Consider the following 27,996-nt stretch of genomic DNA (forward strand, 5'->3'; position numbering starts at 1 on the left):
GTCTGGATAAATAACAAAGTCCTGCTGGGCATTAAGAAGATAGAGACACAGGTTCATATGAAACTGTACAGCTATTATTTTGTGTGCAGCAGTATGTATAGATTGCCAAAATCTGGTCATCTCTCTACAACTCCAAAATACATGTAGTAATTTTGGGTGCCATTTTCTGTGTGTTATTTTTCATTTTACTCATTACATCATTTACATTGAAATTAAATATTTTAATCATTTGAAAATAGCAATCAAACATTTGCTATTGTAATTCTGTAAAACATTGAAATAAAATATTTGCTACCTTTCCTCAGCGAAAATGTATGGAGTAAAAAGTACATACTTTTCTTTAGGAATGTAATGAAGTAAAAAGTGAAAGTTGTCCAAAATATAGATAGTAAAGTAGAGTACAGACCCCCCCCCAAACTACTTCAGTTGTGCTGTGGAAGATCTTACACAGGGACACTCAAAGTCATTCTGAAATGAAACATTGTTTATTGTTAGCAAGCTGGAGAGGTCACAGTTCAACTAAGATGTGTAAAGTACTGGTCTGAAGTGAGCTCAAACGGGGCAGTCCCGTTACTTCCCTTAGATACTGGCACGTTCTATTGGCATGATTTAGTTTATTCACCATTTAGAATGAATGTTTGCTTCATTCATGTGACGACAAATACTGGGTCATGCATGTGACAGACCAATACCTCACGAGGCTTCTTCTCTCTAAGCTGAGACCTTGAAACAGATACATCCATTTCTCTAAACAAGGTTCTGGGCGTACTGCCAAATTGCAGATACTGATAGTGAGGATTCGTTCAATCAGTCACTTGCTTGAACACAGAAATGGGTTTATAGAAAAAGCACAAATATAACACAGAAATTGGTTATTAGAAAATCACAAACATTATCATTTCCATCAGAGTAGTACTTTAGAGTATGTTTTACTTAGGTACGTACTTTACACAACTGCACCAGGCAAGGTTGGTGGTGGGAAATGGGGTGGTGGTGGGTGATGGGTGATGGGTTGGTGGTGGGTGATGGGGGTGGGTGGTGGTGGGTGATGGGGGTAACACGTGGGTTCCTTGTGCCTAAACTTAAACAATCACATTCATTTTCTGCCCTTGAGGCAGATCTGCTCTTATAACAGGATGATTGGAATTGCTTGCTTGAACTCAACCAATCACATTTCTTGCCTAAACTTAAACTTTCACATTACTTTCTGCCTTTGAGATAGAGCTTCCCTGAACAAGATACTGAATAAGGAAAAGTCTAATATGCTCTAAATACCTCTTATGCTTTAAAATAATTGACTGTTTTAATGTACACATGAATATCCAACAGATTGTGAACAATTAACCATTTTATTTTCGCAAGTAATTAAATCAGTGTAGAATACATGCCAGTCCACATTCCTAAAGTCTCAATCATTAAAAATAGTAAATACAGACAATACAATAGTGATCATGAAAAAATAGGAAGATTTTTGAGTGAAGAAACTTAACATTTCCACAATGCAAGCTGTGAAAAGGGAAACCCTGATATAAAATCAACATTGTGGTAAATATGATTTTATGAGCAGTTTCTCTGTCTCCAGTTTATTCAACTCATACAACATTATAACAACAGAGATGTAGTCATGCATGTTAAAAATGGAACAGTATAATTTTAGTCCGTTCCCTCGCTCGGACCAGGGACCCTCTGCACACATCAACAACAGTCACCCACGAAGCATCGTTACCCATCGCTCCACAAAAGCCACGGCCCTTGCAGAGCAAGGGGAACTACTACTTCAAGGTCTCAGAGCAAGTGACATCACCGATTGAAACACTATTAGTGCAGACCACCACTAACTAGCTAGCCATTTCACATCAGTTACATATACAGTATAATGTGTTTACATCATTTACATTGAAAGGACATTTTCATTTAATCATTTGAAAATAGCAATCAAACATTTGCTACTGTAATTCTGTATAACATTGGAATCAAACATTTGCTACTGTAATTCTGTTAAAAACACTGAAATAAAAAATGTGCTATTATAATTATGTTAAAACAATGACATGTTATAAGGTTTGATTTGTTTGAACAGTTTTTCTTCTTCTGTGGTATGGTACTGACTGTTGTGTTTAGTAAACTATTGAAACAGAGGTTGTTAACACTCATTCACTCATTTCACTTGTGTTTTCTGAATACCTAGAGTGCTCCTGCTACTTCTTTTCTTCACTCAAACTCAGTTTGCTGTACCCCTCTGACACACCTCTTACACTGTCCAAAATACCTTTACCCCCCTCCAACATATACTTACCCACCTCACAGACTGCCTCAGCTGCTTTCTTTACTGCCTCTCCTGGTGTCTGTGCATCCTCTGCTGCACCAGCTCCAACTATGCCCCCTCCTATTCCTCCTGCTAATAATGCTATCACACCAACAGCTATGCCTAACCCTGTACCCACTCCAATGTTTGCCCCAGCTCCTCCTACTGCTGCTCCTGCTGGTGCGCCTCCTCCAGATACTCCTCCTGCTACTGCTCCTGCTACTCCTGCTGCTGCTGCTTCTCCTCCTGCTGCTGCTAATCCTCCTGCTGCTACTCCTCCCGCTACTCCTCCTGCTGCTGCCGCTACTCCTCCTGCTGCTGCTGCTACTCCTCCTGCTGCTGCTACTCCTTCTGCTACTCCTGCTGCTGTTGCTAATCCTCCTGCTGCTACTCCTCCCGCTACTCCTCCTGCTGCTGCCGCTACTCCTCCTGCTGCTGCTGCTACTCCTCCTGCTGCTGCTACTCCTTCTGCTACTCCTGCTGCTGTTGCTAGTCCTCCTGCTGCTCCCGCTACTCCTCCTGCTGCTGCCGTTACTCCTCCTCCTGCTACTCCTGCTGCTGTTGCTACTCCTCCTGCTGCTGCCGTTACTCCTCCTCCCGCTACTCCTCCTGCTGCTGCCGTTACTCCTCCTCCCGCTACTCCTCCTGCTACTCCTCCTGCTGCTCCCGCTGCTGCTTTTGCCGCTGCTGCTTTTGCTGCTGCTCCTATACTACTTAAGAGAGAAAGTACTACTGCTAATGACCCTACAACCCCAAGGAACGCTCCTACCACTACACCTGTTGCTACCCCTGACAACTTGATCAGGAGTTTCTTTCTCGCTCTTTCCTTGGCTAGTTTTTCGTTCTCTTCCTCTGACATCTGGCTGTTTGACTCTCTAAGACTCTCTTTCTCTGCTTGTATGACTCCATGCACTGCTTGAAGCATCTCATTGGTGTAGCATCTTCCTCCGCCCTCTCTCTCTATGGTGTTGAGTAACTCTGCTACTTGGTACTGGTTGTTCCTGTACTGACCCTGCTGACTGGTATTCCAGTGTTTGTTGTCAATGACGTGACAGCGGCCACCACATTTCTCCACAAGCTCACTCAGTTTCTTATTTGTTTTCACAAAATCCTGAATAGTTGTTCCTTCATGAAGCTGGTCACCGTAAATGAAGAGAACTGTGGCATAATTAAAGATATTTCGTGAAAAAAGGTTCTCGATTTGTGTGATGACTCTTTCCTCGAGGACTGTGTACTTTTCCACTTTAAGCACAATGAGAAAGGCATGTGGACCCGGAGCACACTCTACAATACATTTCACTAGTTCAGGTTTCAGCTCCTCTTCAGGGATGTTTGTGTCAAAGAGTCCAGGTGTGTCTACTACAGTGACCTTTCTTCCATTGATGATCTTGGTCTTTGCTTCACACTTTTGCGTTCCGGACTTGGCTGAACTGTCTATCTTGAACTCTTCATCTCCTCCAAAGATGGTGTTTCCTGCACTGCTTTTGCCACTTCCCGTTTTCCCCAGCAGCACAATCCTCATTGGGTTTGACTCTATAGGGAGGAGGGGTTGTCATTATGACTTAAATGTATTTTCATTAACACACTGGACATATTATTTATAGTAATATACATGTACAATCAAAGATCTCTAAAGGATCCCTGTGTCATTAATGAATTCATTGGTAACACATTTCTTGTAATTAAGTGTATCTTAAATAATACAGTAAAGCTAGAGTCCTTTATTGAACCAATAACAAAGTGGTCACCCCACCTCTACTTTGGTAAATAGCTGAGGGATGAGCCTGGAGAAATGTAACCACTTTCAAATTCATAGACAGGGCTACAATCTGACCAAAATGATAGCTCTAACAATGTTTTGATGCTAAACAAAGTTTGTTCACATTAACAATGTTTAAAAACAGAGTAAAACAGGCTTAGCTACATATTTTGGGTTCTGATGGGGTACAACAGGTGAATTAAGCTCATGAGGCATAATATATATTGTGCAGTGGGAAAGTATTCAGACCCCTTGTCACGGGCGTCCACCTCTTCATCAGAAGAGGAGAGGCGAGAAGGATCGGAGGACCAAAATGCGCCGTGGTATGTGTTCATGATGAATATTTAATCAAAGGAAGCACTGAATACAAACTATACAAAAACAATAAACAAATAACGACCGTGAAGCTATAAATGAGACCTGCGCTGACACAAGCAACTAACATAGACAATCACCCACAAACACACAGTGAAACCCAGGCTACCTAAGTATGATTCTCAATCAGAGACAACTAATGACACCTGCCTCTGATTGAGAACCATACTGGGCCGAAATATACAAATCCCAAAATAATAGAAAAACAAACATAGACTGCCCACCCCAACTCACGCCCTGACCATACTAAATAATGACAAAACAACGGAAATAAAGGTCAGAACGTGACACCCCTTGACATTTTCTAAATGTTGTTACGTTACAGCCTTATACAGTTGAAGTTGGAAGTTTACATACACCTTAGCCAAATACATTTAAACTCAGTTTTTCACAATTCCTGACATTTAATACAAGTAAAATGTCCCTGTCTTAGGTAAATTAGGATCACCACTTTATTTTAAGAATGTGAATTGTCAGAATAATAGTAGAGAGAATGATTTATTTCAGCTTTTATTTATTTCATCACATTCCCAGTGGGTCAGAAGTTTACATACACTCAATATGTATTTGGTAGCATTGCCTTTAAATTGTTTAACTTGGGTCAAATGTTTTGGGTAGCCTTCCACAAGCTTCCCACAATAAGTTGGGTGAATTTTGGCCCATTACTCCTGACAGAGCTGGTGTAACTGAGTCAGGTTTGTAGGCCTCCCTGCTCGCACACCCTTTTTCATTTCTGCTCACAAATTGTCTATGAGATTGAGATCAGGGCTTTGTGATGGCCACTCCAATACCTTGACATTGTTGTCCTTAAGCCATTTTGCCAAACCTTTGGAAGTATGCTTGGGCTCATTGTCCATTTTGAAGACCCATTTGCGACCAAGATTTAACTTCCTAACTGATGTCTTGAGATGTTGCTTAAATATATCCACGTAATTTTCCTCTCTCATGAAGACATCTATTTTGTGAAGTGCACCAGTCACTCCTGCAGCAAAGCACCCCCACAACATGATACTGCCACCCCGGTGCTTCACGGTTGGGATGGTGTTTTTCGGCTTGTAAGCCACCCCATTTTCCCTCCAAACATAACGATGGTCATTATGGCCAAACAATTATGTTTTTGTTTCATCAGAGCAGAGGACATTTCTCCAAAAAGTACCATCTTTGTCCCCATGTACAGTTGCAAACAGTAGTCTGTTTTTTTTTAATGGAGGTTTTGGAGCAGTAGCTTCTTCCTTCGTGAGCGGCCATTCAGGTTATGTCGATATAGGACTCGTTTTACTGTGGAAATAGATACTTTTTGACCTGTTTCCTCCAGCATCTTCACAAGGTCCTTTGCTGTTGTTCTGGGATTGATTTGCACTTTTCGCATCAAAGTACGTTCATCTCTAGGAGACAGAAAATGTCTCCTTCCTGAGCGGTAGAACGGCTGCGTGGGCCCATGGTGTTTATACTTGCGTACTATTGTTTGTACATATGAACGTGGTACCTTCAGGCATTTGGAAATTGCTCCCAAGGATGAACCAGACTTGTGGAGGACTACAACTTTTCTTCTGAGTTCTTGGCTGATTTCTTTTGATTTTGCCATGATGTCAAGCAAAGAGGCAGTGAGTTTGAAGGTAGGCCTTGAAATACATCCACAGGTACACCTCCAATTGACTCAAATTATGTCAATTAGCCTATCAGAAGCTTCTAAAGCCATGACATCATTTTCTGGAATTTCCCAAGCTGTTTAAAGGCACAGTCAACTTAGTGTATGTAAACTTCTGACCCACTGGGATTGTGATACTCTGGGGAAGTAGTTCTACCCACCATACCCCAAAATGACGAAGCAAAAATATATTTTTAGAAATTCTAGGAAATGTATAAAAAGAAAAACCTGAAATATCACATTCACATTAGAATTCAGACCCTTTACTCATTAATGTGTTGAAGCAACTTTGGCAGAGATTACAGCCTTGAGTCTTCTTGGGTATGACATTCTAAGCTTGGCACACCTGTATTTGGGAAGTTTCTCCCATTCTTTTCTGCAGATCCTCTCAAGCTCTGTCAGGTTTTTATTTTACATTTTTATTTCACCTTTATTTAACCAGGTAGGCTAGTTGAGAACAAGTTCTCATTTACAACTGCGACCTGGCCAAGATAAAGCATAGCAGTGTGAACAGACAACACAGAGTTACACATGGAGTAAACAATCAACAAGTCAATAACACAGTAGAGAAAAAAAGAAAAAAAGAGTGTCTATATACATTGTGTGCAAAAGGCATGAGGAGGTAGGCGCATAATTACAATTTTGCAGATTAACACTGGAGTGATAAATGATCAGATGGTCATGTACAGGTAGAGATACTGGTGTGCAAAAGAGCAGAAAAGTAAATAAATATAAACAGTATGGGGATGAGGTAGGTAAATTGGGTGGGCTATTTACCGATAGACTATGTACAGCTGCAGCGATCGGTTTGCTGCTCAGATAGCAGATGTTTGAAGTTGGTGAGGGAGATAAAAGTCTCCAACTTCAGTGATTTTTGCAATTCGTTCCAGTCACAGGCAGCAGAGAACTGGAACGAAAGGCGGCCAAATGAGGTGTTGGATTTAGGGATGATCAGTGAGATACACCTGCTGGAGCGCATGCTACGGATGGGTGTTGCCATCGTGACCTGAGATAAGGCGGAGCTTTACCTAGCATGGACTTGTAGATGACCTGGAGCCAGTGGGTCTGGCGACGAATATGTAGCGAGGGCCAGCCGACTAGAGCATACAGGTCGCAGTGGTGGGTGGTATAAGGTGCTTTAGTAACAAAACGGATGGCACTGTGATAAACTGCATCCAGTTTGCTGAGTAGAGTATTGGAAGCTATTTTGTAGATGACATTGCCGAAGTCGAGGATCGGTAGGATAGTGAGTTTTTCTAGGGTAAGTTTGGCGGCTTGAGTGAAGGTGGCTTTGGATGGGGAGCGTCGCTGCACAGCTATTTTCAGATCTCTCCAGATTGGGTTCAAGTCCGGGCTCTGGCTGGGAAACTGTCCAGAAGCCATTCCTGCATTGTATTGGCTGTGTGCTTAGGGCCGTTGTCCTTTTGCAAGGTGTACCTTCGCCCCAGTCTGAGGTCCTGAGCACTCTGGAGCAGGCTTTCATCAAGGATATCTCTGTAATTTGCTCCGTTCATCTTTCCCTGACCAAGGCCCTTCTCCCCCTATTGCTCAGTTTGGCTGGACGACCAGATCTAGGACGAGTCTTGGTGGTTCCAAACTTCTTCCATTAAAAATGATAAAGGTCGCTGTGTTCTTGGGGACCTTCAATGCTGCAGAAATGTTTTGGTAACCTTCCCCATATCTGTGCCTTGACACAATCCTGTCTCGGAGCTCTACGGACAATTCCTTCGACCTCATGGCTTTTTTTTTGCTCTGCCATGCACTGTCAACTGTGGGACCTTATATAGACAGGTGTGTGCCTTTCCAAATCATGTGCAGTCAATTGAATTTACCACAGGTGGACTCCAATCAAGTTGTAGAAATATTTAAAAGATGCTCTGGTATACATTTGCAAAAATGTAAAAAAAAAACTGTTTTCGCTTTTCATTATGGGGTATTGTGTGTAGATTGATGAGGAAAAACAAATATTTAATACATTTAAAAAAAGGCTGTAACGTAACAAAATGTAGAAAAAGTCAAGGGGTCTGTGTACTTCAAGAATCAATGGGTACATATAAGTACATATAATTAATACAAAATTCAAACAATGGATGTAATAACTTTGGATGTATTAACTTGATTGCCCCTTTAATGAAATGTGTGGTAAAAAGTTGATCAACTATATAAATCAACTAATCTACATGACACAATTGCTAACAGAACTACAAGCAATGAATAAGAAGATACTCTCCATGCTTGTCGACAAGTGTTTTTCTGTATGAGTAAACGTGTCTATTGGTTTGATCCAAAAGAGTGAAGGAACATAGGAGCTCTCTAAGCATCTTCACTGACTTTCGTTATATTGAATCTAAAGTTTAAGTTCAGAGAAAGTGTCCCACTTTGTTAACTAAATGGATCTTCCTAGATTCTCTATAGAGTATCTCTATGGTGAGACGCCTCCTGTACACTTCTCATTTGAAGCAGAATAAATAAAAGTGTTAATCTCAGGATCAAACTTTAATGTGACTTTCTGGCATCATCAAATTATTTGATCTACTTCCCCAGATTCATATGAACTCATGGATCCCTTTTTTATGTGTCTGCATCAAATATGAAGGAAGTTAATAGGTAATAGGTTAATAGGTTTCACATGCCAATGTTAACTAGTGTTAGCTCAGTGATTGGAAGTATACAGAAACAGCTACCATGCTAGCTGTTCCCATAGATTTCCAGTCATTGCACTAATGCTAGTTAGCAATTGCGCTAACACCAGTTAGCTACTTCCTTCATACTGGACGCAGAGACATAAACATTTTTATCCACGAGTTAATCTGACTCTGGGGAAGGTTTGTTTTGTATGGGGTTTATTCTTTACTTCAGCATCACTCTGTAGCATGCATACAGCTCCATTCAGTGCATGTTAAGTAATGCCTAACTTGACATCTCGTAACAGTATAAAGGCCCTCACTGCCAAAATCATGAACAATCCCTTTAAATTAAAGTATTTAGTTGTTTGCCTCTATAGTCTAGAAGTCAGTAATGTGAAGATAAGCAATAGTAGCAGAATTATTCTAGTCCTGATTTAATTAAAGCTCTGACCAGGAAACCACCACATAATGTAATCTAAAACTCAAATATGTACTATTTAACAGACACTCACCAGACAATGAAGACATCTTCTCATAAAGACAAATATCCTCTTCTCATATGACAGAATGTGAACTTAAAACAGTCTATTTAGCTGTGTCTAAAGGTTGTCTGCTGTGAGGAAGGAATGGAGTGTTGAAACCTGCATGTGTTATGTCTTTCCAGGAAGATGTTTCTCTGCCTTCGTTCACTCCGCTTCACCGATCTGTGACAACTGTTAAGGTGTAAGCAATAGCTCTATCTAGTTTGCGCCACACTGCTTCACATATCCAGCCCTATCAGATCTGTGAAGGGGAGTAAATGAGAGCAGAGGGGAGTGACTATCTTCCCTGGAATGACACACAGCTATTGTCTCTCTTGTTATCTCTGTAGTTCCCCGTAACTACATGACATGTCATACAGTACTGCTGACCTTGATAATATGACAGCCATAAAACCAAACGGAATGGTACGAGTTTTGTGATTACATTTTGTTTATAGCTGTTAAATACCCTTGAGATTAAATGAAATGAAATGCTCCAAGATTATGTATGAAACATGTAAAAAAAGAGCATTAAAGTATTAACCTATTGAGTTTAATGTTTATAAAGAGTAAACACTAGGAAACTCTATATTTTACTTTCTCTTTCAACAGGAAAAGGGTTGAGAATATGACAGAGATACAGTTCCTCAATCTCAACAGTGGAGCCTCAAAGTAGTAACTGATCCTGACCTCAACCAAACCTATAAAGCCCTCCTCTATACCCCTCATGATTTCAAGATTAAAAAGGGACCGTTTTTGGGGCCTCCCGGGTGGCGCAGTGGTCTAGGGCACAGCATCGCAGCGCTAGCTGTGCCACCAGAGACTCTGGGTTTGTGCCCAGGCTCTGTCGCAGCCAGCCGCGACCGGGAGGTCTGCGGGGCGACGCACAATTGGCCTAGCGTCGTCCGGGTTAGGGAGGGTTTGGCTGGTAGGGATATCATCGCGCACCAGTGACTCCTGTGGCGGGCCGGGTGCAGTGCACTAACCAAGGTTTCCAGGTGCACAGTGTTTCCTCCAACACATTGGTGCGGCTTGCTTCCGTGTTGGATGTGCGCTGTGTTAAGAAGCAGTGTGGCTTGGCTTGGCTTGGTTGGGTTGTGTATCGGAGGACGCATGACTTTCAACCTTCGTCTCTCCCGAGCCCGTACGAGAGTTGTAGCGATGAGACAAGATAGTAGCTACTAACAATTGGATTCCACGAAAAAGGGGGTAAAATATTTTTTTTTAAAAACAGATTCAAAAACACCTTATTTTGCGAATGTAAAGCAACACACACACACAGACACACACAGACACACAGACACACACACACACACACACACACACACACACACACACACACACACACACACACACACACACACACACACACACACACACACACACACACACACACACACACACACACACACACACACACGCATTGAAATGGAATAAACTGCCTTAATTTCTCTGGACCCCAGGAAGAGTAGTTGTTGCCTTGGCAGCAGCAAATGGGGATTCATAATAAATACAAATACAGTAGCTATCTTGTCCACCCATCTTTGAACGTTTGGGCCTAGGGTCACAGGGGCTGTCGTCATGCCCGGAGGTCCAGGGGAAGTGATAGAGGCGTGATGTCTCCCTCATGGGTCAAGTACTGGCAGCCCATCCTCTGCTCAAACTTCCTCAGGTTACACCACAACTGGAAGGTCTGGGAGTTAAGATCATGGTTATGGTTAGGGCTATGGTTAAGAGTTAAGTTAGGGTTAGGGTTGGTAACACTCCCTACTCTTTACACAAGGGACTCCCTGAAAGATGGCCCTTACAAAAAAAAGATTGCCGTTTTGAAACTGCAGTAAAAGTGCAGTAACTGCAGTAAACTGTGGTATTTTGGACGCAGTAATTTCAGAATAACTGCAGTGTGCTGCAGTTTAACTGCACTCTAACTGCAGTTACACAGCAAAATTACTGCTGTAAAAAAAACATTTTGTTACGTTACAGCCTTTTTCTAAAATGTATTAAATTGTTTGTTTTTTTAGCCGCCTTATCAATCTACACACCATACCCTATAATGACAAAGTGAAAACAGGTTTTTAGAATTTTTGGCACATTTATAAAAAAAATAAAAAACAGAAATACATTATTTCCATAAGTATTCAGACCTTTTGCTATCAGACTCGAAATTGAGCTCAGGTGCATCCTGTTTCCATTGATAATCCTTAAGATGGTTCTACAACTTGATTGGAGTCTAACTGTGGTCAATTCAATTGATTGGACATGATTAGGAAAGGCACACACCTGTCTATATAAGGTCCCACAGTTGACAGTGCATGTCAGAGCAAAAACCAAGCCATGAGGTTGAAGGAATTGTCCACAGAGCTCTGAGACAGGATTGTGCAGAGGCACAGATCTGTGTAAGGGTACCAAAACATTTCTGCAGCATTGAAGGTCCCCAAGAACACGAGCTCAATTTTGAGTACATTACAAAATGTGGAAAAAGTCAAGGGGTCTGAATACAATCTGAATGCACTGTATATCAATGATGACAGAGATATCAATATATATCAATGATGACAGTAGATATCACTATATATCAATGATGACAGCAGACATCACTATATATCAATGATGACAGTAGGCGGCACTGTATATCAATGATGACAGTAGATATCACTATATATCAATGATGACCGCAGACATCACTATATATCAATGATGACAGTAGGCGGCACTGTATAGCCATGATAGACAAGGCAACTGTCAAGAGGTGAGTGTATCTGGTGCATCGAAATCAGTTGTAGGAGAGCAGAGATGAGTGGACAAAGCACTAAGGCAATCATTTGCACAGAAAGCAATTGCATCACAAAACAAATGCCCAACGAACCAGTAAGGTAGCACAAAGTACACAAACACAAGTACAAAGTACAGGCTGCATGGGTAATAAAATAAACCCTCCGGAAGCGTGCCAACCTCAACAATAAACAATTGCACACGCAGACTTGGGGGGAACAGAGGGTTAAATACACAACATGTAATGAGGAAATGATGACCAGGTGTGTGGGAAAACAAGACAAAACAAATTGAAAATGAAAGTTGGATTGGCGATGGCTAGAAGACCGGTGACGTCGACAGCCGAACGCCGCCCGAACAAGGAGAGGAACCGACCTCGGCGGAAGTCGTGACAGCAAGCAAAACTCCAGACTTCTAAATAGCTCAGTACAGTTTTCCTCACTCAATTTTGTTCTAATTGCATGTCTGCCTCCAGGGCAGAATTAATGTGATTGGTTGAATGAAAGCTCAATAGTCAATGGATGGAGCTTACAGCAACCTCTGAGAGTGAAAAGGAAAAAGGCCTCGCTAGGAGACATGTTGGTGGTAGCCTGGTGAAACCAGACTGATCACTAGGCTAGGTTGATGGTGGGTGAGGAGCATAACACATAGGTTTCCACACATAAGGGATTAATCCCAAATTGACCCCTAAACCCTACGCTCTTCTAACTCAACGCTGGATCTCGAAGCCAGTTCCACTGCATTTTTTCAATGATCCTCTCTAATCAGGGACAGATTTAGACCTGGGACACCAGGTGTCTTCCATTAGTTATCAGGTAGAACAGAAAACCAGCAGGCTCCGAACCTCGTAGGGTAAGAGTTGAATACCCCTGCGCCCTATGAACTTGAAGAGATCTGACTGCGTCACCTTTTCCACGGTCTTTTCTTTCACCTGGGCCTGTTCCAGTGAAAGCAGGATATCCTTCTCGTCGGACTCGTTAAAGGAAAACGTTTTTTCCAGTCCGCGGTGAGTAATCACTTTTCTGATGTCCAGAAGTTATTTTCGGTCATAAGAGACGGTAGTAGCAACATTATATACACAATAGGTAAAAAAATAAGTTACACAAAACGCAAAAAAAATAACAAAATAGTGGTTGGGAGAATGAAAAACGTCAGCCATGTTCTTCGGCGCCATCTTATTAACAAAAAGACACTAAACAGACCCCCCCAACCTTCACCCCCTGGAATTGTTCAGTTCTTGTACAGTAACACTCTATGCCATATGGCCTCAAATAGCACTTTCTCAATTTTTCTCCGTAGTCCACACCTTTTCAATATTTAAATAATACATTTGATTCATTCACTGTTGTAGTGATGGAGGATCATTTGATGTCCAGTTTTTAAGTAGACCATTTTTCAACATCTTTGACTAGAAAAGTATGGTCCACCCCATTGGGTATCCCACCCTCATATGTCATGTCTTGAAATATGCAGATGGATTTAAAAATCATCTCTAATCTGCTGTATCTCTTATGCTTTCGATAATTGCGTGTTGTAATGTACACAGAAATATCCATCAGATTGTGAACAAGTCGTTTTTTAAAATTGTTTTTGCAAGCAATTCAATCAACAGAGTATGGAATACATGCCAGGACACAATCCTTCTGTAATCATTTAAAAGAGTAAATACAAAATGTATCATAGTAATCATATAAAAAGTCATTAAGTTGTTTTTGTAAATAAAGTCAATATTTCTACAATTGATGTGATGTCACTAACTACATTTCCAGGCTGTAAAAAGGGAAACAATGATATATTTTTTATTTCAACTTTATTTAACCAGGGAGGCTAGTTGAGAACAAGTTCTCATTTGCAACTGCGACCTGGCCAAGATAAAGCATAGCAATTGGACACATAGAACAACACAGAGTTACACATGGAATAAACAAAACAAACAGTCAATAATACAGTAGAACAAAAGAAAACAAAAAGTCTATATATAGTGAGTGCAAATGAGGTAAGATAAGGGAGTTAAGGCAATAAATAGGCCATGGTGGCGAAGTAATTACAATATAGCAATTAATCACTGGAATGGTAGATGTGCAAGTAGATATACTGGGGTGCAAAGGAGCAAGATAAATAAATAAATACAGTATGGGGTAGGTAGATAGATAGCCCATCTGTAAACAGCCTATGTGTCATGCATGCCCTGACCGTAGATATCTTTGTTTTCTTTATTATTTTGGTTAGGTCAGAGTGTGACTTGGGTGGGTATGTTAGTTTTGTATTGTCTAGGGTTTTTTGTATATCTAGGGTTTTTATAAGTCTAGGTATTTGTATGTCTGTGGTGGCCCAAATTGGTTTCCAATCAGAGGCTGCTGTTTATCGTTGTCTCTGATTGGGGACCATATTTAGGTAGCCATTTTACCTATGGTTTTTGTGGGTTCTTGTTTTATGTTTAGTTGCCTGTCTGCACTACTCTCATATTAGCTTCACGGTTCGTTTTTGTTGTTTTTGTTAGTTTGTTCAGTGTTCTTTCTTTATTAAAGAAGTATTTATGCATATCACATCATATCATACTCTAATGTCAAAGTGGAAGAAAATTAGAACATTTGTAAAAACAAATTAATGTGTCTTGATTAGATAAGTATTCAACCCCCTGAGTCAATAAATGTTAGAATCACTTTAAGTAGCAATTACAGCTGTGTCTTTCTGGGTAAGTCTCTAAGAGATTTGCACATACCCTATTTGCACATTATTATTAAAAAAATTCTTTAAAATTCTTTAAGCTGTCAGGTTGTTGATCATTGCTAGACAGCAATTTTCAGTTCTTGCCAATGATTTTCAAGCTGATTTAAGTCAAAACTTAGGAACAGGGACATTCAATGTCACCTTGGTAAGCAACTCCATTACATACAGTGGGGCAAAAAGTATTTAGTCAGCCACCAATTGTGCAAGTTCTCCCACTTAAAAAGATGAGGGAGGCCTGTAATTTTCATCAGGTACACTTCAACTATGACAGACAAAATGAGAAAAAAAATCCAGAAAATCACATTGTAGGATTTTTAATGAATTAATTTGCAAATTATGGTGGAAAATAAGTATTTGGTCAATAACAAAAGTTTGCATATTTGATATTCTGCATGGGCTTGATCCATCCTCAGTTTTCTCCTATCACAGCCATTAAACTCTTTAACTGTTTTAAAGTTACCCTTGGCCTCATAGTGAAATCACCGAGCGGTTTCCTTCCTCTCCGACCTGTGTCTTTGTAGTGACTGGATGTATTGATACACCATCCAAAGTGTAATTAATAACTTCACCATGCTAAAAAGGATATTCAATGTATTTTTTTTACCCATCTACCAATAGGTGCCCTTCTTTGCGAGGCATTGGAAAACCTCCCTGGTCGTGGTGATTGAATCTGTGTTTGAAATTCACTGCTCGACCGACAGACCTTACATATAATTGTATGTGTGGTGTACAAAGATGACAAAGTCATTAAAAAAATAATGTTAAACACTATTATTGAACACAGAGTGAGTCCATGCAACTTGTTAATTGACTTGTTAAGCAAATTTCTACTCCTGAACATATATAGGCTTGCCATAACGAAGGGGTTGAATAGTTATTGATTCAAGACATTTCAGCATTTCATTTTGTATTAATATGTAAAAACATAGTTCCACTTTGAAATGATGGCGTATTGTGTATAGGCTAGTGACCAACAATCTCAATTTAAACCATTTAATAATCTGACTGTAACACAACAAAATGTGGGAAAATTAAATGGGTGTGAAGACTTTCTGAATACACTGTATTTCAGCTAGAACATTAATTATGAAAAATGGCAGAACTATGCCTCTGAAAAATGAACTGTCTAAAACTTGGCCGGGACATGCTTTCAATGGTGTCCAACTCCGGACTCTGTCTAGTTAATTATGGGGATATCCTGACTTGGACTCCAACCCTGGTCCTTGTAACAGTCATCCCAGAACCATTGTACAGAACCAAAAGGCTCAAATCTTTTGGTAAGGTTGCTAGCTGTTTTATTAAGTTTGTTCGTTATTTTTTACCAAGGGGTTCAACTTTCATTTCATGTTTTATTTTTCTTCGCTGCTCTACTCACTTTTCATAAAATGAAATCCATAATGAGGAAGTACAGTTCCCGCTCAGCCCAGTCAAAACTGTTCGCTGCTCTGGCCCCCCAATGGTGGAACAAACTCCCTCACGACGCCAGGACAGCGGAGTCAATCACCACCTTCCGGAGACACCTGAAACCCCACCTCTTTAAGGAATACCTAGGATAGGATAAGTAATCCTTCTCACCCCCCCCCCCCCCCCCCTTTAAGATTTAGATGCACTATTGTAAAGTGACTGTTCTACTGGATGTCATAAGGTGAATGCACCAATTTGTAAGTTGCTCTGGATAAGAGCGTCTGCTAAATGACTTAAATGTAATGATAATAATGTTAATAAAATGTGAGTGGCCGAAAAGATCCTTGCGTCATTACTTAATTATTTGAATTAATACACTCATCAGAATTAGAGCTTAAAAGTTGATTAACAAAAGCCATATAAATCATTCAAACTGCGATGAAACCACATCGCCCCAGTACATATCGCCCCCACACATCGCACCCACCACACATCGCCCCCATACACACCCACCACACCAACACACACATTCACATCGCCCCACACACACACACACACACCACACCGCCCCACACACACACCCACCACACCGCCCCAGCACACACACCCACCACACCGCCCCAACACACACACCCACACACACACCACACCGCCCCCACACACACACACACCACACCGCCCCACACACACACACACCACACCGCCCCCACACACACACCCACCACACCGCCCCCCACACACACACACACCACACTGCCCCACACACACACCCACCACACCGCCCCAACACACACACCCACCACACCGCCCCAACACACACACACACACACACACACACACACACACACACACACACACACACACACACACACACACACACACACACACACACACACACACACACACACACACACACACACACACACACACACACACCACACCACACACACCCACCACACGTGCTCTTCTGCACCTGACTTGCCTCTCGTACACACCCTTTACAGAGATGACCATGACCAAATTATAAATTGCATCATAACCATTGTGTTGAATGTATTGTAGGCTAACTATTTGACTATATTACTAAATAGTAACCCAATATTACTATATGAAGTTTTGTTTTTATTTCCCATCAATCACCATGAAGGGAATAAAAATACTGTTGAAGTAAGATCCGTTTCAACTGTTCAGAATTACCAAAAATGTATAGTATCAGTGGACATTAGCATAGAACCTCAACCTGACACTCTAGGTGTCTTGGTTAAAGAGATTCTCCCATACGTTTATATACTTTTTAGCCTGTAGTTCTGAAATAGCACTTTCCAAACCAAAAGTGGTCCCCGAAAGTTGTTACGTGCACCATGTCATTGCTCTCTCTCTTTGCTCTGCTGTGGATGTGTCATGTGCATCTATCTAGCTGTCACTCATATTGGGCTGAAGCTCATTGGCTGAAACTCAAATTGCTATTGGACTGACCCACCTGGGGCAAAATGTAGGGAAAACGGCTTAACAAAAGTCTTAACAGGACCAGGAAGTGTTTTATATTACATTTATTCTGCACAAAGATAATTACACAAGTGTGGTGGTGACACCGCACAATGGTTGTGTAAACATTTTTGTTGCACGACAAAAATATCAGTCACATCACAACCATTGTGTTATATGCATTGTAGGCTACATCAGTTGTTCAACCAAGCAGGCTGGAGAAGATGGCGGAGGTGATGCTTTTGAAAGCTTGGTCATGTTGGAGTCAGAAAAGACCAAGGTAAAGTTTCATATAGCCAGTATATATCACTATATATCAATGATGACAGTAGATATCACTATATATCAATGATGACAGTAGGTATCACTATATATCAATGATGACAGTAGGTATCACTATATATCAATGATGACAGTAGATATCACTGTAGATCAATGATGCCAGTATATATCACTATATAGCAACGATGACAGTAGATATCACTATATATCAATGATGACAGTAGGTGGCACTGTATAGCCATGACAGACATGGCAACCAACACTCTAGACTTCTAAATAGCTCAGTGCAGTTTTCCTTATTCAATGTTGTTCTGAGGGAACGTCTGAATTAATGTGATTGGTTGGATGAAAACTCAACAGTCAGTGGGTGGAGCTTACAGCGACCTCAGAGTAAAAAAATAAGAAAAAAAAAGCCCTGCTAGGAGACAGGTTGTGTTCACTATTCTGTTTCACTTCACACATCAGTTTGGTCTTTCTCCAATGGATGGGTGTTTGGAATAAGTTAGAAAATTGCCGGTCCAATCAGAATCTTCTCAAAAACAATGGGTGGGTTTAGAGCAAAATCCTACGTTGCCAAACAATGTGCTTTGAAATGGGCTATCCTCTGATTGGTTGAAGATGATTTAATCACTGACAAGTTAGTTTGAATAATACCCCTCATTACAATAATAGGCTCAAACTGTTTCAATGAGGAGTATTGCCAGACTCATACAGTATGTAAAGTGAAATAGAATGGTAAACACTGCGATCAGGCTGGTTACACCAGGCCAGTGTTGGAAAAAGTACCGAATTATCATAATCGAAAATTATTCACGTATAAGTGAAAGTCACCCAGTAAAATAATACTTGAGTAAAATGGTATAAGTATTTGGTTTTAAATATACTTAAGTAAAAATTGACTTTTGATACATTTACTTTAGATCAAAAGTGAAAGTGTAAATAATTCAAATTCCTTACATTAAGCAAAACAGACGGCACCATTTTCTTGTTTTTTTATTCATTTATGGATAGCCAGGGTCCACTCCAACACTCAGACATCATTTACAAATGAAGCATGTGTGTTTTATGAGTCAGCCAGAGGAAGTAGGGATGACCAGGGATGTTCTCTTGATAAGTGAGTGAATTGGATCCTGCCTGCTAAGAATTCAAAGTGTAACGAGTACTTTTGGGTGTCAGGGAAAATGTATGGAGTTAAAAGTACATTATTTTCCTTAGGAATGTAGTGTTAGGTTCTTATTTTTCAGAGTAAATGACCCAAAGACACCAGAGACGCTTTAACCAAGTTTAATTCTTTCCAAAGGTTATGTACAGCTGTAATCAGACATCAAAACATTTCTCACATCACAGTTATATACAGTATATCACAAAAGTGAGTACACCCCTCACATTTTTGTAAATATTTGAGTATATTTTTTCATGTGACAACACTGAAGAAATGGGACTTTGCTACAATGTAAAGTAGTGAGTGTACAGCTTGTATAACAGTGTAAATTTGCTGTCCCCTCAAAATAACTCAACACACAGCCATTAATATCTAAACTGCTGGCAACAAAAGTGAGTATGATGCAATGTAACATAGAAACTCTGAATACAGGGTAAAACAAAAAAAAATGTAATGGTTGACCTAAACTGTCATCCATTGATTCGCCCAAACAAATGACACGTGAAGGTAGTTTCTGGAAAGTCTCTCTGCCACATAAATGTTATCAGCGCCCCAGCCCCTCATCGTGCTTTAGCCATTCTCTCTCTCAGTATCCCAATCACAACGAAAACATTTTATAACTTATCCAACCCGAATTTGGAATGACTGACCCCAGTGCTTACTTTGAGATTAAGGCTCAAATTCCAGTTGATCAACTCCGCACCCATCACCCCTGTTAGAACATAAATTTATAAACAACCTTTTATTGCCGGTCATAACTCTTCTCAGCCCCCCACTGTCCCTGTTTTCCTGTCATGAGTGGCCTGGTAAAGAAATATCAGTTTCTCAATGCATTTTCAGTTTAAATAGTTAGCAGGGCATTAAAACTGTTTTTGTTCTTATTTTTTTATTCTGCTGTGGTATAGTACTGACTGTTGTGTATAATACTGACTGGTGTGTATAGTACTGCCTGGTGTGTATAGCACTGACTGGTGTGTAGAGAACTGACTGGTGTGTTGAGAAAACTATTGAAACACAGGTTGTGATCACCCTTAATTATTTAGTTGTATACCTAGAGTTCTCCTGCTACATCTTTTCATTACTTAAGCTCAGTTTCCTGTACCCCTTTGACATATATCTTATATTCTCCACACTTCCTTTACTCTCCACCAAGACTGCTTTACACTCCACCCAGATTCCCTTACCCTTCTTAAGGACTGCCTCAGCTGCTTTCTCTGCTGCCTCTCCTGGTGTCTCTGCATCTTCTGCTGCCGCAGCTCCAACTACCCCCCCTCCTATTGCTCCTACTAATGCTGCTGTCCCAGCAACAACTCCTGCAGCTATGCCTAACCCTGCACCAACTCCAATGCTTCCTCCGGTCTCCACCGCAACTACAGTTCCTCCTGCTGCTACTCCTCCTACTGCTCCTGCTGCCCCGCCTGCTCCTGCTGCTGCTACTCCTCCTGCTACTCCTCCTCCTGCTACTCCACCTGCTACTCCTCCTGCTACTACACCTGCTACTTTTGCTGCTGTTGCTGCTGCTACTTTTGTACTTAATTGTCCAAATGGCTTTGCAAGAATTAAGAGTACTATTGCTAATGACACTGCAACCCCAAGTAGAGCTCCTACCACTACACCTGTTGCTACCCCTGACAACTTGATCAGGAGTTTCTTTCTCGCTCTTTCCTTGGATAGTTTTTCAATCTCTTCCTCTGAAATCTGGCTGTTTGACTCTCTAATACTCTCTACCTCTGCGTTTATTAATCTCTCTGCCTCTTGGAGCATCTCGTTGGTGTAACATCCTCCTCCGTTCTCTCTCACCATCTTCTCTATGGTGTTGAATAGCTCTGCTACTTGGTACTGGTTGTTCCTGTACTCATCCTGCTGACTGTTCCAGTATTTGTTGTCGATGACGTGACAGCGGCCACCACATTTCTCCACAAGCTTGTTCAGTTTCATATTTGTTTTCACAAAATCCTGAATAGTTGTTCCTTCAAGAAGGTGGTCACCACAAGTGAAGAGAACTGTGGCATATTTGAAGGACTCTGGTGAAAAACATTCCTCAATTTCTGCAATGACTTGTTCCTCGTGGACTGTGTACCTGTCCACTCTAAGCACAATGAGGAAGGCATGTGGCCCCGGAGCACATTCTACAATACATTTCACTAGTTCAGGTTTCAGCTCCTCTTCAGGGATGTTTGTGTCAAAGAGTCCAGGTGTGTCTACTACAGTGACCTTTCTTCCATTGATGTCCTTGGTCTTTGTTCCGCACATGTGCGTTTCGGAGTTGGCTGAACGACCTATCTTGAACTCTTCCTCTCCTCTTCCAATGATGGTGTTTCCTGCACTGCTTTTGCCACTTCCTGTTTTCCCCAGCAGCACAATCCTCATTGGGTTTGACTCTATAGGGAGGAGGGGTTGTCATTATAACTTAAATATATTTTTATGGACACACTGTACATATTGTTTATAGTAATATACATGTATAATCCCAAAGATCTCTAAAGGATCCCTGTGTCATTAATTAATAAATGAATTGGAAAATAATTGTATCTTCAATATTGCATTAAAGCTAGAGTCCTTAATTGAACCAATAGTAAAGTGGTCACCCCACCTCTGCTTTGGTAAACAGCTGAGCGATGAGCCTGGAGAAATGTAACCACTTTCAAATTCATAGACAGAGATACTATCTGACCAAAATGATAGTTTTAACAATGTTTTGAGGCTAAACAGTATTTGTTCACGTTTACCTTGTGTACAAACAGAGTAAAACAAGCATAACTATATATATTGAGTTCTGATGGGGTATGACAGGAGAATTAAGCTTATGAGACATAATATATATACTTCAAGAATCAATGGGTACATATAATTAACTTAAGTCCAAAACTGTATGTATTAATTGTTGATTGCACTATTAATGAAAATGTGTGCTTAAAAGTTCATTAACAATAACTAGATCATGATAATCCAAGATTGCAGTCAGGCGTCTTTGTCTTCGTCTTGTCATGTCCCGTGTATAAATCTTTTTTTCTTCGCACATATATCGTATTATATATTTTTTAACCTCAACTTCAACATACTCTCCTGCAACCCGCATCACACCATGTGGTATGGATCTGTTATTTTCTTTACTTTAGAACCGGAACTAGCTACTAGCTAGTAGTCAGTTAGCCACTGCTAGTGGTCATCGGCTAACCTTTAGCCCGGTCAACTCCTGCCAGTCTGCACAGCGCGATTCAACCCAGAGCATACCGGACTTATTTTTCTACACATCCTACCGCAAGCTCTGAACCTTTTCATCCAGATCATTGCAGCTAGCTAGCTGCTATCCGAGTGGCTACTGGAGCAAGCCTATGCTAGGCCCATCTCCCGGCTAGCTGAAGAGGTCCATCAGCCACTCTTTACCTATTTTTCCAATTGGCCTGGACCCCTTTTACTGCCGATACGGAGCCCCACCGATCCATTACGATTGGTCTACTGACGTAATCTGCCCGAGGGGGCATCAACAGACTCTTCCGTCCCGATGTCCCCCCTGAGGCCCTTCTGCTAGCCTGCTAGCCCCGGCCCGCTAGCTGTCTGAATCGCTGTGTCTCCAGCCCACCTAGCTACTCACTGGACCCTATGATCACTCTGCTACGCATGCCTCTCCCTAATGTCAATATGCCTTGTCCATTGCTGTTTTGGTTAGTGATTATTGTCTTATTTCACTGTAGAGCCTTTTACCCTGCTCAATATGCCTTAGTTAACCCTTCAGTTCCACCTCCCACACATGCGGTGACCTCACCTGGTTTAAATGGTGTCTCTAGAGACAATACCTCTCACCATTAACACTCAATGCCCAGGTTTACCTCCACTGTATTCACATCCTACCATACCCTTGTCTGTACATTATGCCTTGAATCTATTCTTCCATGCCCAGAAACCTGCTCCTTTTACTCTCTGTTCCGAACGCACTAGACGAACAGTTCTTATAGCCTTTAGCCGTACTATTATCATACTCCTCTGTTCCTCTGGTGATGTAGAGGTTAATCCAGGCCCTGCAGCGCCTATCTCCACTCCCATTCCCCAGGCACTTTTATTTGTTAACTTCTGTAACCGTAAAAGCCTTGGTTTGATGATGTTAACATTAGAAGTCTCCTCGCTAAGCTTGTTTTATCCACTGCTTTAGCACTCTGCCAACCCGGATGTCCTAGCCGTGTCTGAATCCTGGCCGAGGAAGGCCACCAAAAATCCTGAAATTTCCATCCCTAACTATAACATTTCCCGACAAGATAAAACTGCCAAAGGGGGCGGAGTTGCAATCTACTGCAGAGATAGCCTGCAGAGTTATATCATACTATCCAGGTCTGTGCCCAAATAATTTAAGCTTCTACTTTTAAAAATCCACCTTTCCAGAAACAAGTCTCTCACCGTTGCCGCTTGCTATAGACCATCTACTGCCCCCAGCTGTGCCCTGGACACCATATGTGAATTGATTGGCCCCCATCTATTTCTGAGCTCGTACTGTTAGGTGACCTAAACTGGGACATGCTTAACACCCCGACCGTCCTACAATCTAAACTAGATGCCCTCAATCTCACACAAATGATCAATGAACCTACCAGGTACAACCCCAAATCCGTAAACACGGGCACCCTCATAGATATCATCCTGACCAACCTGCTTTCCAAATACACCTCTGCTGTCTTCAACCAGGATCTCAGCGATCACTGCCTCACTGCCTGTGTCCGTAATTGGTCTGCGGTCAAATGACCACCCATCATCACTGTCAAACGCTCCCTTAAACATTTCAGCCTTTATAATTGACCTGGCCCGGGTTTCCTGGAAGGATATTGACCTCATTCCGTCAGTAGAGGATGCCTGGTTATTCTTTAAAAGTGCTTTCCTCACCATCTTAAAAATAAGCATGCCCCATTAAAAAAAAAATTGAACCAGGAACAGTTATAGCCCTTGGTTCACTCCAGACCTGACTGCCCTTGACCAGCACAAAAACATTCTGTGGCGAACTGTATTAGCATCGAATAGCCCCTGTGATATGCAACTTTTCATGGAAGTTAGGAACCAATATACACAGGCAGTTAGGAAAGCTAAGGCTAGCTTTTTCAAACAGAAATTTGCATCCTGTAGCACAAACTCCCAAAAGTTCTGCGACACTAAAGTCCATGGAGAATAAGAGCACCTCCTCCCAGCTGCCCACTGCAATTAGGCTAGGAAATACTGTCACCACCGATAAATCTACGATAATTGAGAATGTCAACAAGCGTTTTTCTACGGCTGGCCATGTTTCCACCTGGCTACGCCTACCCCGGTCAACAGCTCTGCACCCCCCACAGCAACTTGCACAAGCCTCCCCTATTTCTCCTTCTCCCAAATACAGATAGCTGATGTTCTGAACGAGCTGCAAAATCTGGACCTCTATAAATCAGTTGGGCTAGACAATCTGGACCCTCTCTTTCTAATAGTATCTGCCGCAATTGTTGCAACCCCTATTACTAGCCTGTTCAACCTCTCTTTCGAATCATCTGAGATCCCCAAAGATTGGAAAGCTGCGCGGTCATCCCCCTCTTCAAAGGGGGAGACACTCTAGACCCAAACTGTTACAGACCTATATCTATCCTACCCTGCCTTTCTAAGGTTTTCCAAAGCCAAGTTAACAAACAGATCACCGACCATTTGGAATCCCACCGTACCTTCTCCACTATGCAATCTGGTTTCTGAGCTGGTCATGGGTGCACCTCAGCCACGCTCAAGGTCTTTAATGATATCACAACCGCCATCGATAAAAGACAATACTGTGCAGCTGTATTCATCGACCTGGCCAAGGCTTTCGGCTCTGTCAATCACCACATTCTTATCGGCAGACTCAACAGCCTTGGTTTCTCAAATGACTGCCTCGCCTGGTTCACCAACTACTTCTCAGACAGAGTTCACTGTGTCAAATCGGAGGGCCTGTTGTACGGACCCATACCATACCATACAACTCTCCTTCCGTGGCCTTCAACTGCTCTTAAATGCAAGCAAAACTAAATACATGCTCTTCGACCGATCGCTGCCCGCACCTGCCCACCAGTCCAGCATCACTCCACTGGACGGTTCTGACATAGAATATGTGGACAACTACAAATACCTAGGTGTCTGGTTAGACTGTAAACTCTCTTTCCAGACTCACATCAAGCATCTCCAATTCAAAATTAAATCTAGAATCGGCTTCCTATTTCGCTCACGCTGCCCAACATACCCCCATAAAACTGACTAACCTACCGATCCTTGACTTTGGCGATGTCATTTACAAAATAGCCTCCAACACTCTACTCAGCAAATTGGATGCAGTCTATCACAGTGCCATCCGTTTTGTCACCAAAGCCCCATATTCTACCCACCACTGTGACCTGTATGCTCTCGTTGGCTGGCCCTCGCTTTATATTCGTCACCAAACCCACTGGCTCCAGGTCATCTAGGTCTTTGCTAAGTAAAGCCCCACCTTATCTCAGCTCACTGGTCACCATATCAGCACCCACCCATAGCATGCACTCCAGCAGTCACCCCCAAAGCCAATTCCTGCTTGTTTATTCCATGTGTAACTGTGTGTTGTTGTTTGTGTCGCACTGCTTTGCTTTATCTTGGCCAGGTCACAGTTGTAAATGAGAACTTGTTCTCAACTACCTGTTAAATAAAGGTGAAATAAAAAATATATACATAAATATATGAATCAACAAAACTACATGATGCATTTGCTAACAGAACTACAAGCAATGAATAAGAAGATACTCTCCATGCTTGTCGACAAGTGTTTTTCTGTATGAGTAAACGTGTCTATTGGTTTGATCCAAAAGAATGAAGGAACATAAGAGCTCTCTAAGCATCTTCACTGACTTTCTGTTATATTGAATCTTGTCACGAGTCCGACCGAGGGTGGTTTCCCTTCCCGGGCGGGTGGCGCTCGGCGGTCGTCGTCACCGGCCTATTAGCTGCCACTGATTGTCTTTCCTCTCCCTCCTTGTATGTTTATTGGTAGCACCTGTTTATGTATTAGTTTGTCTTTATTAGACAGCCGGCCGCCTGGTTGTTGTGCGGGATTATTTCAGTGTAACCTTCGGCTCTGTTGTAGAGGTACGTGTTAGTGCCTGGTCGTGATTTTTCCGTTGTACATTTTCATTCCCTGTGTTTGGGGCCGTTACTATTGTGAGCACCCTGTGGTGCGTTGGTGCTATTAAAGACGCACGGCATTGCACTCTCTGTCTCCTGCGTTTGACTCCACACCCACGACACCCGGAGCATTACAAATCTAAAGTTTAAGTTCAGAGAAAATGTCCTACTTTGTTAACTAAATGGATATTCCTAGATTCTCTGTAAAGTATCTCTGGTGAGATGTGTTGTGGAAATTTCCTGTATTACCAAATCATGAGAGAGCAAACCACACAAGTCAGAGTTATCATAAAGTCCATCTTTAATTATATGAGCTTCACATAGCCCTGTGAATCTCAGATCAATTCAGTGTCTATAAATTCATTCTCCAAGTGTCAACATAATGGCAACTGAGATCCTTTATAGCAAATACACACCCATCTAAACTCACATGACAAATAACAGATCTTAGGAACATTACACAAAGAACCTTTTACCAGAAAAAGGAGTATGCAATAGCCAGACAGCATTAGCTATAAATTATCGTTCAGTTTGCCCTCTCCTAAACCGAAGTTCTTATCTCGTTCTTGGTACCACTTAGAACCAAAACATTACCTCATCCAATGGCATATATCAATAGTCAATTTCTAGATACTCCCATAAAAAATACAACCCCTCCTGGACAAGCTTACAGAGAGGAGTGACTGGCACACAGACATTGTGGAGCCAACCTAACTGGTTCCCCATTAATCACACCATCCCTTCACATGGTTTCGGAATAGTTACAGACACATTCACAGATAAGACTAACCTGACCTCTCCCCTCTCTGGTCCCCAAGTAACTTTTACCCACATAAGCATACTTTATGAATATTAATAAACATCTTATTTATCAATGTTACCTAAAGGATTCTGATTCTGCTACCACAGATGACTCTGGTACATTTCTCATTTGTAGCAGAATAAATAAAAGTGTTAATCTCAGGATCAAACTTTAAGGTGACTTTCTGGCATCATCAAATTATTTGATCTACTTCCCCAGAGTCATATGAACTCATGGATCCCTTTTTTATGTGTCTGCATCAAATATGAAGGAAGTTAATAGGTCGTTTCGCGAGCCAATACTAACTAGTGTTAACGCTATGACTGGAAGTCTACAGGACCAGCTAGCATGCTAGCAATTCCTGTCATTGCACTAACGCACCTTAGCAAAACAAGTTCATCTGACTCTGGGGAAGTAGACAAAGGGCCTCACTGCCAACATCATGAACTATCCCATATAATCCACTAAACCATATAAATGTGCCACTTTTCTGCCGTTTGACACTTAAATATTTGTAGTCCGTCCCAGGCTTCTGAACCAACCTCACATCATAACCACCTGCACCTAGTTCCTCTAGTCAAGGACTCCATAGTCTAGAAGTCAGTAATGTGAAGATAAACAATAGTGCAGAAAGAGCCTAGTCCTGGTTTAATTAAAGCTCTGACCAGGAAACCGTCCCATAATGTTATCGAATTATAAAATATGTTCTATTTAACAGACACTCACCAGACAATGAAGACATCTTCTCATGAAGACAAGTATCCTCTGCTCAAATGACAGAATGTGAACTTAAAACAGTCTATTTAGCTGTGTGAAGGGATGACGTGTTGAAACCTGCATGTGTTATGTCGAATGTGGCTAAATACAAATCTCTCAAAGTATTAACTCTTGGCTTGCACATATAAATGTAGGAGCACAGCATTCCTGAAATAATGCATATTTGTATAATGCAGTGTTCATGTGTAATGATCCCTCCTTGTCATAAAGATAAGGTTG

At 41.5% G+C, this 27,996-nt stretch overlaps 1 protein-coding gene across 3 annotated transcripts; it reads right to left on the bottom strand.

Moving 5' to 3' along the window:
* Nucleotides 1-1,582: 1,582 nt before the first annotated feature.
* Nucleotides 1,583-27,984, bottom strand: LOC118368901 (GTPase IMAP family member 9-like). Of its 3 annotated transcripts, none has more exons than XM_052497379.1 (2): nt 27,727-27,984; nt 1,583-3,838 (listed from the first exon to the last, which is right to left on the bottom strand). In XM_052497379.1, exons 1-2 carry the CDS (start codon nt 27,740-27,742, stop codon nt 2,199-2,201), a joined length of 1,656 nt encoding a protein of 551 aa, XP_052353339.1. In that variant the 5' UTR covers nt 27,743-27,984; the 3' UTR covers nt 1,583-2,198. The 3 variants fall into 3 exon arrangements, with proteins under 3 accessions (XP_052353339.1, XP_035609264.2, XP_035609265.1); XM_035753371.2 differs by lacking the exon at nt 27,727-27,984 and adding an exon at nt 9,227-9,472; XM_035753372.2 differs by lacking the exon at nt 1,583-3,838 and adding an exon at nt 19,177-21,451 and having other exon boundaries at nt 27,727-27,962.
* Between the last annotated feature and the right edge of the window lie 12 nt (nt 27,985-27,996).

This window comes from Oncorhynchus keta, chromosome 35 (assembly GCF_023373465.1).
Source record: "Oncorhynchus keta strain PuntledgeMale-10-30-2019 chromosome 35, Oket_V2, whole genome shotgun sequence".
Taxonomy (NCBI): Eukaryota; Metazoa; Chordata; class Actinopteri; order Salmoniformes; family Salmonidae; genus Oncorhynchus; species Oncorhynchus keta.